Genomic DNA, 12,367 nt, shown 5'->3' with positions numbered 1-12,367 from the left:
GTTTCTTGTTTTTTCCATTTTCGTGCCCTCAGATGGGAAGAACAATTGTTAATAACGGTGTACTGAAAAATAACACCACAGAATGAGGTGGTGAAAGGATGGTGAGGAATCTCCTCTTAGAGTCCACCTGGAATGGAATTACTAGAAGTAACTTGTTCTTCTGATGGATACTTTTAACTGCACCCCTTCCCCAAGGTGCAGAATCTGAAGTAGGCTCCAACCAAAGTGTCTTGCATAACAGTCAGGCAAACTGTTCCTCCCACCTGACTGTCAAGGCAGTAGCGCTTCATCAACGTATGCAGATATATCAATGTTGCAGTCTGGCATCCCTCATGTCAAAGCAATGGTAGTCCTGCCCCTGGTTGAATGGACTTTCAAACCTTACAGGTGCTGCTTCTTGGTAAGGTATAGCAGATCTTAAAGCAAAGGACTATCCACAGGTCCTCTTCAGCACAGCATTCACTTTCTTTGCTCCGGAAAACACCACAAAATGTTGAACGTCCACTTGATGCCCTTGTTAAGATACATGTATAAACTTAAAGGCCTTATAGGGTCCAAACAATTCAACCTTTCCTTTTTCAAGGGTGAATAAGAGTAAAGAACACTGGTAGAGTGATGGACTGCCCAAAGTGAAAGTGAAAAGAACAATTGATGGACAGAATGCAGAACAAGGTTATACTTTCACCCCAGTACATAGATCTAGGCCTAAAGCCATCGTTTTTTGCACATCATGTCATTCCATTTGGACCTAGAAATATGCAAATCAGTCTTGAACCTGCGCCCAATGGGAACAGTCCAGCCCAAACTGCCATGCCAGGTCCTCCCTGGACTGGAAACAAGTATCCTAGGACCAGTTTTGGGCTTTCACCCCTGATCAGCCAGGATAGCTTGACTCCAGTGGCATGGAGAGCACGGGAACCACGTCTGGGCATACTCGTCCCACTCGGGGTGACAAATGCAAAAAGAACTGATGGACAGATGTAGAACAATGTCATATATTCACCTCAGTACAGAGATCAGGGCCTAAATCCATTATTTTTTTGCTCACTATGCCATTGCAGTTTGAACACAGCCATATGAAATCAGTCTTGACACTGCGCCCAATGGTACGTGGGTCCATTGCTCACTGTGCCACTGGATTCAAGCTAGCCTGGCTGATGAAGGGTAATACCCAGAAACCGGTCCCAGGATGCTTCTTTCTGGTCCAGGGAGGACCTGACTTGGCAGTTCGGTCTAGACTGTTCCCATGAAGTAAAGGGTCAAGACTGATTTCCATATGGCTGGGTCTAAACTGGGGTGGCATGGTGGGCAAAAGAACATGGATTTAACCCAGATCTCTTGACTGGGGGTAAATGTATTATTTATTCAGCATTCCGTCCATAATTTGTTTGCGTAGCACTTTTCACCCTAAGTGGGATGGGTATGCCCGGACGTGGGTCCCTTGCTCACTGTGCCACTGGATTCAAGCTAGCCTGGCTGATGAAGGGTAATACCCAGAAACCGGTCCCAGTTCGGTCTGGACTGTTCCAATGAGGCACAGGGTCAAGGCTGATTTGCATATGGCTGGGTCTAAACTGGGGTGGCATGGTGAGCAAAAGAACGATGGATCTAACCCAGATCTCTTGACTGGGGTTGAATATATGATTTATTCAGCATTCCGTCCATCATTTGTTTGCATAGAAAAGTTTAAGTGAGTCACAACTTTTGATAAAATGAATGCCAGAGTGCAAACTTGTCCAGCTCTGTCTCATGGGAGGTATCAAGCCCACTGGCATTTTGTTTACTCAAAGGATAGAGCATCAGAGTAATAAGGTTATGAAGGGGGCAAGCTAGCCTCTCAAATCGTCATTAACATCCTCCTGTGGTGTAACCTGTTCTGGTACATGGTCAGAATTTGGGGGAAAAAAGAATGGAGCTGTTGCCAAATGCTACAATGTGGTAGGTGCACGTAGTTGAGTGAGGGTGCCTGAAATCAGGTTGCACTTTTATAATTTCATAGTACAACGTAATTCAACATCAAACATCCACTCAGGATCAGACATAGGCACTAGTTTATACACTAATGCCAGCATCCTCAGGGTAACAGAAAACAGAGTGACTTTAGTGTCCAGACATGGAAGTATGTACCAGAGTTAGTATGAGCCCAGTAACTGATAGTCAACACCAGGAAGGAACCTACGAGCACAAAGCCAACTGATGGCCCCTGTGGTTCTGTGGTGCCCAAAGGCCCACCAGTGGAAGTGAACTGAAAATGTGTAGAAGAGCCGCACGCCGGCCATAGCAATCTACAGGAGCATTACTATGAAAAATCTCCAGGTCCAGTCTGATGCCTTGGGGATGGTAAACAATGTTTATTGCTAATCCTTTTTCCCCACAAGCAATTACAATGCGTTTGTTACAACAACTGTGTTGTAACAATGCATATCATTACTCTGCAAGTCTTAACAATGACTTGTGGAGGGGTCAGAAGATGTTGGATTTAAAATCCAATCTCTTCACTACTGTTGCACATACTGGAGTTGGAATAGTAAATTATACTATTCCAACATCCAGCGCCCCACCTAGAGCAAGTCGTTGTTAATACTTATGGAGTAATCTGTGCCTTGTTACAACACAGTCGTTGTAACAACCGTGTTGTAATTGCCTACGGGAAAAAATAATGCGTAGTAAGGTGGCATATTCCTTGGGGATATTCTAAAGAGGAATCTGCAGTCAGAAGTATCCATGAGAAATGTGCAAATGAGTGACAAACGCTCATCTCCAAAAATTGGGCCAAGATGTGTGACTGGACATCAACAGCCAGTGTATCTGAATACTGGCCTGCATCCTAAAACACTACTAGGGAGTCTATTTAAGAGTGTGAATGAGATTCGTGCAGCTGTATTAAAGTTGTACACTGCCTCATCAGGATCCTGCAATTCGCCTGTATTACAGTCTTTCCACATCTGGCCCTCCTAAAGGCTCCCATGACCAGCAACAGAAAAATACCACAAAGTGATGGAGACCAGTTTCTGTGATCAGCACAGGCTCAGCACCATGCATCCCACCTTTACTGGATTATTCAATTAAGAGCATTCATCCATGCAGTGCCTATCTTCAGCACAACTCATCAGATAAAGCTACCACACAAACACTGTTTTGACAAATGATTCAAGTGACTGTATTGTTATCCAGCTACTCCTGCCCTTGACCTACACACTTTACAAGTAACACCCTATTCATCCTTTGTGGTTACCTTTTAAAGAGTAATAAAGTACATTCCTTGATCTACATTAGATTATTTTTGCTCTGCTGTTTAAAGATTGCTTTTTAAACTATTCATGATTTGAACCCAGATACACTTTTCATCTTAACTTTGTTCTGTACCACATGCGCCTTGGACATATTTCCTTTAAAACTCAAACTGGCTGACCATTGACCATTTTTACATCCTATGTTGTGATGTTTTTCCAACTTTTTACTTACATTTGATGTGGATCTTAACATCTTTTACTTAAAACACCACCATTAGTGGTTGTGCAGTTATCCAACATGTTGCAAAGTCATCCTGTGCCCTGGGCACCCCACAATGTTTTGCAGACTGGTACTGGTAGTAACTAACTGACTGACTCTGCCTAACCAGGCCCAGGGCCAGTGCTATGCTTAAAGAGACATTTAGAACACAGTGAAAACACCAACATACACTAGGGTACATTATGAGTTGGAGTACCCCTGTGATTGGCATGACCTACCCAATAGGGGCTTAGTATATTATAGGGCAGGGGGATTGAAACCACCTCTCAGTCTCTAGTATATAATAGGACATGGTAGTTTAGAGGCCAGCAGGCCTTTTCTGCACTTGCATGTGTGCACTGCTGAGCCTGAGGTCAGTTTAAAAGTAGCCCTATGTTGCAGGACTGCATTTAAAAAGTAAATTGTGACCAAACTCGACTTTGGTGTTTGGGTCACTTAAACATGGATAACCTACAATCTTTGGGCATATTGTGTACCCCCAGGGTCTCCTCTAGGTGTCCTAGCGGTGGGGGCAAGTATCTATAAGGTGGCCCCTTATAAAAGGACTTTTATATGCCCTAGGATAAGTGAAATTGCACATTTCACTCCCCACATTGTGATAAAGTGCTGCCCAAAATCTACTTTGGTGGTAAGAGCACTGTGGAGGGAGGATCTGCAATATTTCTGCATATTCAGAACCCCTAAAGTCTCCTCTAGGTATACCAGGGGTGGGGGTCCTGTAGACAAAGGCAGAGTACTTTTTAAATGTTTTTATAAACCCTAGCGCTGGAAAAATGGCCCATGTCATTTTTCCCTTTGCAAATCCCCTGCCATATAGGTTAACATAGCAGAAAGTTATTAACTAATAACTCAATAGGAGAAGGCTAGAAGTGCCATTCAAAGAAAATTTCAGAATACTATTAATAAATCCAACACTATGATATTGTTGAATTTCTCCTAAAAGGTACATACAAGAAGTTATAAGACTTTGTTTGAAAGTGCAGATTCAGCCTTCCAGTGGTCTGTACTGATTGGTCAGAGTCAAGTGGATTAGCCAGGCTTCTTTGAAGAGGTGATAAAGAGCCCCTGGGGTTGACCAGTTCTGCTGGGAGGGCAGTGTCCTGTTGCACAGGAATGCCAGAGCAGGGAGGAGTCGTCATAAACCATGGACTTCAAGAGAAGGCGAGGACCCCAGTGTCATTTACAACTTTACCCTTGTGAACCCCAGCCGAATGCTAGGATTAAGGAAGGAATGAGCAGATGCAAGGGGGAGAGAATTTTGAGATTAGCCATCCTAGGGGTGTGTTTTGCCAGCTCTTCTCTCCCTGCTGGAAAATCAGCCAATATGAATTTGGAAGACCATGCACTCTGGGACAAAATAGTGCCACACTCTGCAGGAAGTGGTCAGACCTTTGGGTGGTACCCGGCAGCCCATTGGACAGGTGTGACCTCCTGCTTGACCCAGACAAGTTGGAATAAGTATCTGTGAAGGGCAGAGCCCCTCAAATCTGCTGTTTGAAACCTTAGAAAGCAAGATGGGACATGCTGAGAAGTTTGATGTGCATTTCCTAAGGCCTGCACGCTGAAGATTGCACCTTCTGCACTATCTGAAACTACAGCCTGTGGATTATCGTGCTGTAAAGGACTAAAGAGCGGACTCCCTGCAAGCTACAGGTTAACAGAGCTCAGTGGGAACATCCTGGAGAACTACAAGTGGATTTGCAAGTGTTTTGTACAAGTGGACTGTGGGAACTGAAGTCCTCAACTTTCAAGGACCATCTTGGAGCTTCCAGAACCTTTGAGTGAGTTTGAGACACTTTGGGACCCTTTGGGGAACTTCACGAAGAAGTTCCAGAAGTTTGGAGAACTTTGGAAAGAATCTTCATAAGGGGACGGACTCAACCTGGCCAGCCAAGCCGCCTGCCTTCAACAGAGTCGGCCAGCCGTCCAGGTTCGTCCCACTGAAAAGCTCCTTAGGTCCTACTTCCAGAGTTTGATCGGGAGTAGGTAAAATCAAATGCCAGTTAACCCTTACCGAATCCGGCCTGTTGAAGAGCATCGAGGGACACCCCGGAGAAAAGCTCCAAAAAAGTTTCTAAGTCCGAAGATATAAACTGTGACCAGGACCTACCGTGACTGGTAGCAAAGCAGGGACCATCACGGGCAGCCTGAAACTTTGACCCGGTCTTTCGTGACCAGATATCCCGATAAGGTAATATAGGTTTCTATGTGCTAGAAATTGCTAAATATTTGGAAATTCATATCTCCAGTTCCCTACATTGGATTTTTGTTGTTTTGATGTTATTTTAAACATAACAATACTTCCTATTGTTCTAAATTGGTTTGGGATTTTTATTATGCATTGTGTCTTAATTATTTACTGAATTTGTGTTTTTAAATGCTTTACATACCTGTCTTTAAAGTTCAGCCTGCCTTTTTGCAGCCAAGCTACCAAGGGTTGAGCATAGAAATACTTTCTAAGACCTATTCTGAACCCTATACTGTGTTAGTTGCCTTCTTGCCAGTGGCAGATATACATTTGCCCCTACTAATAATGCACTTTCCAACACAACACTCATTTTCTTAAAGTTCAGCCTTGCTGCTCTGCCTACCAAAAAAACCATTATGAATACTTGCTCATCTGTGTGAACTGGACTACTGATATATCACAGCAAGGACACTTAATCAGATGATGTTGCAATTAGAGTTCACGATACAACTAAGAGCAAAAGAGCAATTTTGTGCTTGGTCTACAGAGAAAGGCGCTTTCAGTGCCAAGATCGAGAAATAAATAACAGGATCCATACAAGTTTAACCTGTAGAAAGTTAGAGGGTTGGGCTTCACTTGTAAGGATTAAAGCAGAGATATTCTAACTTTTGTAGGTTGAGCCCCCTCCCCAAGCTGATTTTTTTTTTTAGATGTTGGGTACCCCCCACCTCACAGGAATTTCTGGAATTTGGTACACTACGTAATCGACCGCCATGAGCATATCATGAGCCTTATCCGGCAAAATAATGTTCAGCACAATAAGAGTGTTTAGTAAACTGCAGGTTTGTGAGTGGGTGTGGTGAAATGAAAGGTTTATTACACAGCTCAAAACACAAGTTTCCAAGATAAAATATGCGCAAATTGTTTTTACTAGGATGCTTTGTTTTACACATGATATAGATTAATAATACCACTACCAACCATGTGACGGGTGTGACGGTTTTTAGCCACATAGATTTTCAATCTGTTGATGGATTTTTGCTACTGCCATCCTCCCGTTGTGCTCCACATCCAGCCTTGAACGGTTCTCAATCTTTAATACCGCAAGTGCTGAGAACCCAATCTCATATAAATAGGACGAGATGAAAGGCAAACGAGTTTTGATAGCAGTTTCTCTCAAAGCTGAATATTCTGCAGACATTTTTTCAGCCAAAACAATGACTGTAAGGGAGACCGTGTTATCAGATTTTTTTAGCACTCCCTAGCTCAGAGTTGGTACACGAGAAACAATTCTTCTCTAGAACAGATTAACAAACGTTTTAGGCAGCATTATAATGGGATAATTGCCCACCAACCAGTTAAGGATCCGAAGATAAAGGTGAATGTCCACAGAGAGGGCGCTGAACCAACACCTAATTGAGAATTCCTTAGTGGTATGAGTTGCGTGCCTGAACCAGTTGGGGTTCAGGACATGTCGGGCTTAGGTTTAAAAAAAATAGAACTGATATTAAATGAATGATGTTGCCTATTTTATTTCAGAGCAATTTTGTCTAACATACTCTGTGGTGGCAGGGACATGTTAAGGATTTTGGGTGCCCTGGGCCAATACTATTTTCGTGGCCCCTGTTCAGAACAGCTTTGAGATTAAATGATTCACTTTCAGCTCTGTCATACCCTCTATAGCCAGGCTACTAACAGTGTACAGGCGCTATGGTCGAAATTCCAAAAGTGTTTATATATAAAATTCAGAGCTGGTGATGTGTGTTTTCACTGTAGTAACAAAGCAGCAGCTCACTAATTTTACAGCAAATAATATCTGTGATATCCTCCAATTTCTCATTAGTGAGGACCTGTTTTGATCTAAAATAAACTTTATGGTTGTTGCATTAAACAAAAACATTTCTCTGCAAACAGTAATAGACTCTCCCACATCAATCACATTAAAAAGAAATTAAACAAAACAGTATTTACAAGAATCTGTTTAGGATTTATTCCAGGCCATCAGGGCAAAAACAGAGTTGCCTCTATCAAGTGGCCCCCTGAAGGGCTGGGTTGCAGTACATGTAAATGTGTCCTTTTGTAATTTAGGACAAAAACCTTGATGGGGCCCAACATGCCAATACTTGTGTACAGGGACGCAACTAGAAACGAACTACGGGTGGGGGCTAACACTCCCAGCCAGGGCTGGCCCTAGCACTGGTCACGCAGAGTGGAACTGCCTGTTTTGGCACCCCTCCCCCATTTCCTCCTTCTCCATGAATTTCCTTACTACCACTCAGACAATGCACCTCATCTCTCTATAGCATCTTTCTGGCAAATATTTAATTTTTAATAGCACTACTCCTTGTTTACTCACACTCAGTCCTTTGATCTGCATGGTACACGTTCTTTGGAGCTGGCACATTAAACCTTTGCGCTGTGTGGGTGGCAGGAGCACCCATGTGAACGCAGGGTGAGCTATGCAACAGTGAGAGAGTAGGGTAAGAGGAGTGACTGCAGGGTGAGTGAGGTGACCATATGAATTTGGGTGAGGATGGAAGAGCAGAGTGGGACAACTGAATGTATGGTTAGTGATGGTGTTATTTGAGTGAGATTGCAGATTGAGCAGTAAGGGGGACAGGTGAGTGAAGTGTCACTAGAGTACAGGATGAGTAGTGTGCTTGTGTGACTGCAGAGTGAGATACAGGGTGAACAGAGCAAGTGCATTGTGATAGCAGAGTGATCACTGTGAGTACCAGGTAAGCGGGTGAATGGTGTGAGTGCATTGGGATCAGTGTGAGGGCATTGTGATCACTGAGTGCACTGTGAACGTAAAAGTGAAGGCCGAAAATGAGGAGCAAGTTGTGTGAATGCAAGGTGCATTCCCAGACACTTGAAGGTACTCAGCAGGTTATTGACAGCAGCATAGGGTTTCAGATATGCTAAAACTATTGCTATTATGGCATTAACAAGGGATCAGGGTGGAGGAAATAAATGTGCTGATCTTACAACAAACTCCCAGTTTTATGATTAGGGTTGCTAGCTCATGATTTTGATGTCCCAGGCAGTACAAAAATAAACGTCATCTAAAGCTGTATTGTCAGCACTTGTGTGTGCATACTTTTAAACAAATATAAATAGAAGCACTCTTAATTGTGTTCTAGGGCTGCCTGGAAGATCCATGACTGATAGTAAAATGGAACAAAGACAGAAAAGTCACATAACAAATGTATACATACATCTTTAAAAGCATATTTAGTGTCAAGACAATCAATTTGCAGGCTGTTTAAACACATGGCTGGCATTTTTCTTTTGGCAACTTGAAGCCATGTGGGCGTTGCGCGCCTGCCTGTGTAAATTTAAAAGAAACTTTGTCTCCTTTCTGCTAAGAGCTAACCCTCCCATGACTGGGTTAAACTCGTAGAGTTGAAATGCTTCAGCTGCAGTGGGAGGCAAGGAGTCTCCTCTGCTATGAAATCGAACAGGAAGGATCAGAAGTGTCTGTTTGCTTTCGGTTTTAACAGAGACCACCCTGCCTCCCACAGCAGCTGAAGCATTTCAGCGCTACGAAGTAAACCCCTCCTGGGAAGGTTAACTGTTAGCTCTTTACATGACAAAAGTACGGGCATGTTGTGCCTTATTTTTTCCCCTCCCTCCCCCCTCTGTTACCAGAGTCCTACAATAAAAAATTCCCATTTGAAATGGGTGAAGACTTGCAACGCAGGACAGTAAAAGACCAACAAAAGGAAGATTGTGTGGAGTGCACGCTTCCCCCCTACCCTGAGTTGGAGTCGCATCCCCCTGGGGGGGCGCACCCCACAGATTGAAAGAACTCTGGATTAAAAAACTAGAAGAGATGACCTGAGGAAAGCATCCATTTGCTGTATACAGGATATTGTCAATAGCTTACGCCGAGGTCACCTGTTAGGTAAAAGCAGATGGTGCTTACATGATCTAACTACAGCCTATTAAAGGTTAATATATTTGATACATGTGGTCATAACTGGAAGCCGTTCTCTTTGCAGACAGAAAATGATGGCATGGTGAGTAGTGCAAATTGGTTGCAGATGGCTCATAACCGCAATATGCACACTTAATCAGACCATGCCAACTTAGGGGGTCATTTAGACTTTGGAAAAGAAGTACCACCACCGTTACTTAGCAGTGCTCCAACCTCTACAAACTGACTACCCTACACTAATTAGAGGTGGGGAAGCACTGGGTTGCCAATTGCATAGCCTCATGAGGAAATCCCATTGGTAATCTCTCACCGGACAGCCCACCTGCCTCTGGGTGCCCAATTTATAGTCAATGTCAAGGTGTCCTATTTATGGTCAATAAAAGTCACTTTCTATGATCACCATGTGAGGCTTGGAAGTCCCAGGCATGGAAATCCCTCAGAAGGTCCCAATCACAGAGAGGTAACTACCTATTGCCAAGAGGGTGCATCAGGCATGGCAATGTTTCTGCAAAGCTTCAATTTAGTTACCACAATAGCTGCTCCATTGGCGACATTGCAATCTCCACCTGCCTGCCGGAAATCTTTAAACATGGGAGGCTGTCCTCTGCCAGGGAAGCGTAGGCCAAAGCCTCTCGGCCCTCAAACTGTATAAAGAATTAAGCACATTGATACTAATCAAAAAGCATTCGTTGGAATAGTTTGTATGGGGATCACCGTTATTTCAAAGATGCAAATTCTGCTTGCAACACTTTAGAAGACATGCATGTAGTCCCAAAAATACTGGACAAGATCCATTCACTATCTCACTTTACGCTGAAAATGTTAGCACAAGCAGAACAAAGAAAATTACCTTTTGAGAAACCAGGGTCAAAAGTGTGTGTAAAGAAATTTCTCAATCGAACAATCAGCAATTGTTTCTTACTTCCGTCTTTTCCTTTTTAGGCTGAATTTCAGCTCCCTTTGTTTCCTTTTTCTTTGTGTCCGTAATTTCTTCGCTGCTCTTTTCCTTTTTGAGTTGAATTTCTGGCTCAGATTTTTCAATCTTTACTTTCTTTTTCTTCACGATACTGTAAACCAATGGAAAGAAAATCCCAAAAGTGTGTTTAACCACTTTGACCACAAACAATGTAGCACCGTTTATAATAATTACCAAACAAAACCCGCATAACCTCAAACTCTTTTCCCTTACAATTTGTCGTACAAATCCTAAAATCTTCATAACATTCTTTGAAAACGTTCGGTGTGAATGAACAGACATTTATTATGTGCACTATGGTGAGCAAATGTAACATTTCCCATAATAAACCAATGTAGCCAGCCTCCCAATATGCTGTTACTTTATTACAAGATTAAGTCCACTTATGCCTCCAAGAATGATGCTTGAAAACAAATTAGCAGACTAGTGTCGTGGGAAGGTGTGAGTAAATAAAAACCAATTGCAGTCTACATTAACTATTGCTAGTCAGGCACTAATGTGGAAAGACAGCCTAAAAAAGTTTGATTAATCATAAGGTAGAACATATAATAGCAAATCTATATATGTCCCAACAAGTGCCACTAAACTGCTGAACTTTTTGCATGACGGGTGCCTCAGTGCAAGTGGCATGCACGTAAATTATATACCAGCAAAAGGGCCCTCCTCTAGGGACACAGGAGCACTCACGAGTTCTGCAATCCCTTTATTTCACCCAGCATGACACGTTTCGTCTTACACGAATTTCTCAAATGCTATTTTGTGATCAAGAAAGTCTCTGGTAGTCTGATGTTTAAAAAGCCATATTGGCTCCTCCTGCACAGCGTTTCAGCAAGGAAGAACAGCAGATGCAAGCCAGTCCCTTCTGATTTATATAGCTGCCATCTTGGAGTGGGTGTTCCTTGTCATAATGCTCTATAGTAGTGTGTTTGTTATTCCTTGTGAAGGGACACCCACCCACTTTCTTGATCACAAAACAGCATTTGAGAAAGTCATGTAAGACGAAACGCGTCATGCTGGGTGAATTAAAGAAAGGATTGCAGAACCCGTGAGTGCTCCTGTGTGTTCCTAGAGGAGGGACTTTTTGCTGGTATATCATTTACATGCATGCCACTTGCACAAAGGAGGCACCTGGCATGCAAAGAGTTCAGCAGTTTAGTGGTAAATGTTGGGACATTGAATTGTGAACTGCTTGAACCGCCGCAGTCAGTCTGATAAACCTGCCAAACACTGGGTTGGATCAAGACGACATGAAGAGCGATGATTACGAAATCGGCGCTCTCAGGCACAGAAGACATCTAATGACAAGTAAGCGGCTGATGAAAGGGATGCAAATTGAGCCTCGAGGCTCCGTTTTTAAATGTACAGCGAGACAGTGTGATCGAGTGATGGACCCAATTCCCATTATTGAATGGAAGTTCACAAGGAATAAGAAACACACTACTATAGAGCGTTATGACAAGGGACACCCACTCCAAGATGGCGGCTATATAAATCAGGAGGGACCGGCTTGCATCTGCAGTCCTTCCTTGCTGAAATGCTGTGCAGGAGGAGCCAATGTGGCTTTTAAAACATTGGACTACCAGAGACTTTCTTGATCACAAAACAGCATTTGAGAAAGTCGAGTAAGACTAAATGCGTCATGCTGAGTGAATTAAAGAAAGGATTGCAGAACCCACAAGTGCTCCTGTGTGTTCCTAGAGGAACCTTTTGCTGATATATATATATATATATATATCTACAAACACATATA

General features: G+C 43.0%; 1 protein-coding gene across 1 annotated transcript in view; it reads right to left on the bottom strand.

The window, feature by feature from the left end:
- Positions 1–12,367, bottom strand: part of LOC144799696 (DNA topoisomerase I, mitochondrial-like) — a 1,324,061-nt gene that overhangs the window by 906,172 nt on the left and 405,522 nt on the right. Inside the window, exon 15 of the mRNA XM_078671191.1 lies at positions 10,564–10,708. Coding sequence (XP_078527317.1) covers positions 10,564–10,708 — 145 coding nt within the window. The remainder of the gene's footprint in view (positions 1–10,563; positions 10,709–12,367) is intronic.

Source organism: Lissotriton helveticus, chromosome 12 (genome assembly GCF_964261635.1).
Source record: "Lissotriton helveticus chromosome 12, aLisHel1.1, whole genome shotgun sequence".
In the NCBI taxonomy this organism is placed as follows: Eukaryota; Metazoa; Chordata; class Amphibia; order Caudata; family Salamandridae; genus Lissotriton; species Lissotriton helveticus.
This window is presented reverse-complemented; position numbering and strand designations above follow the sequence as displayed.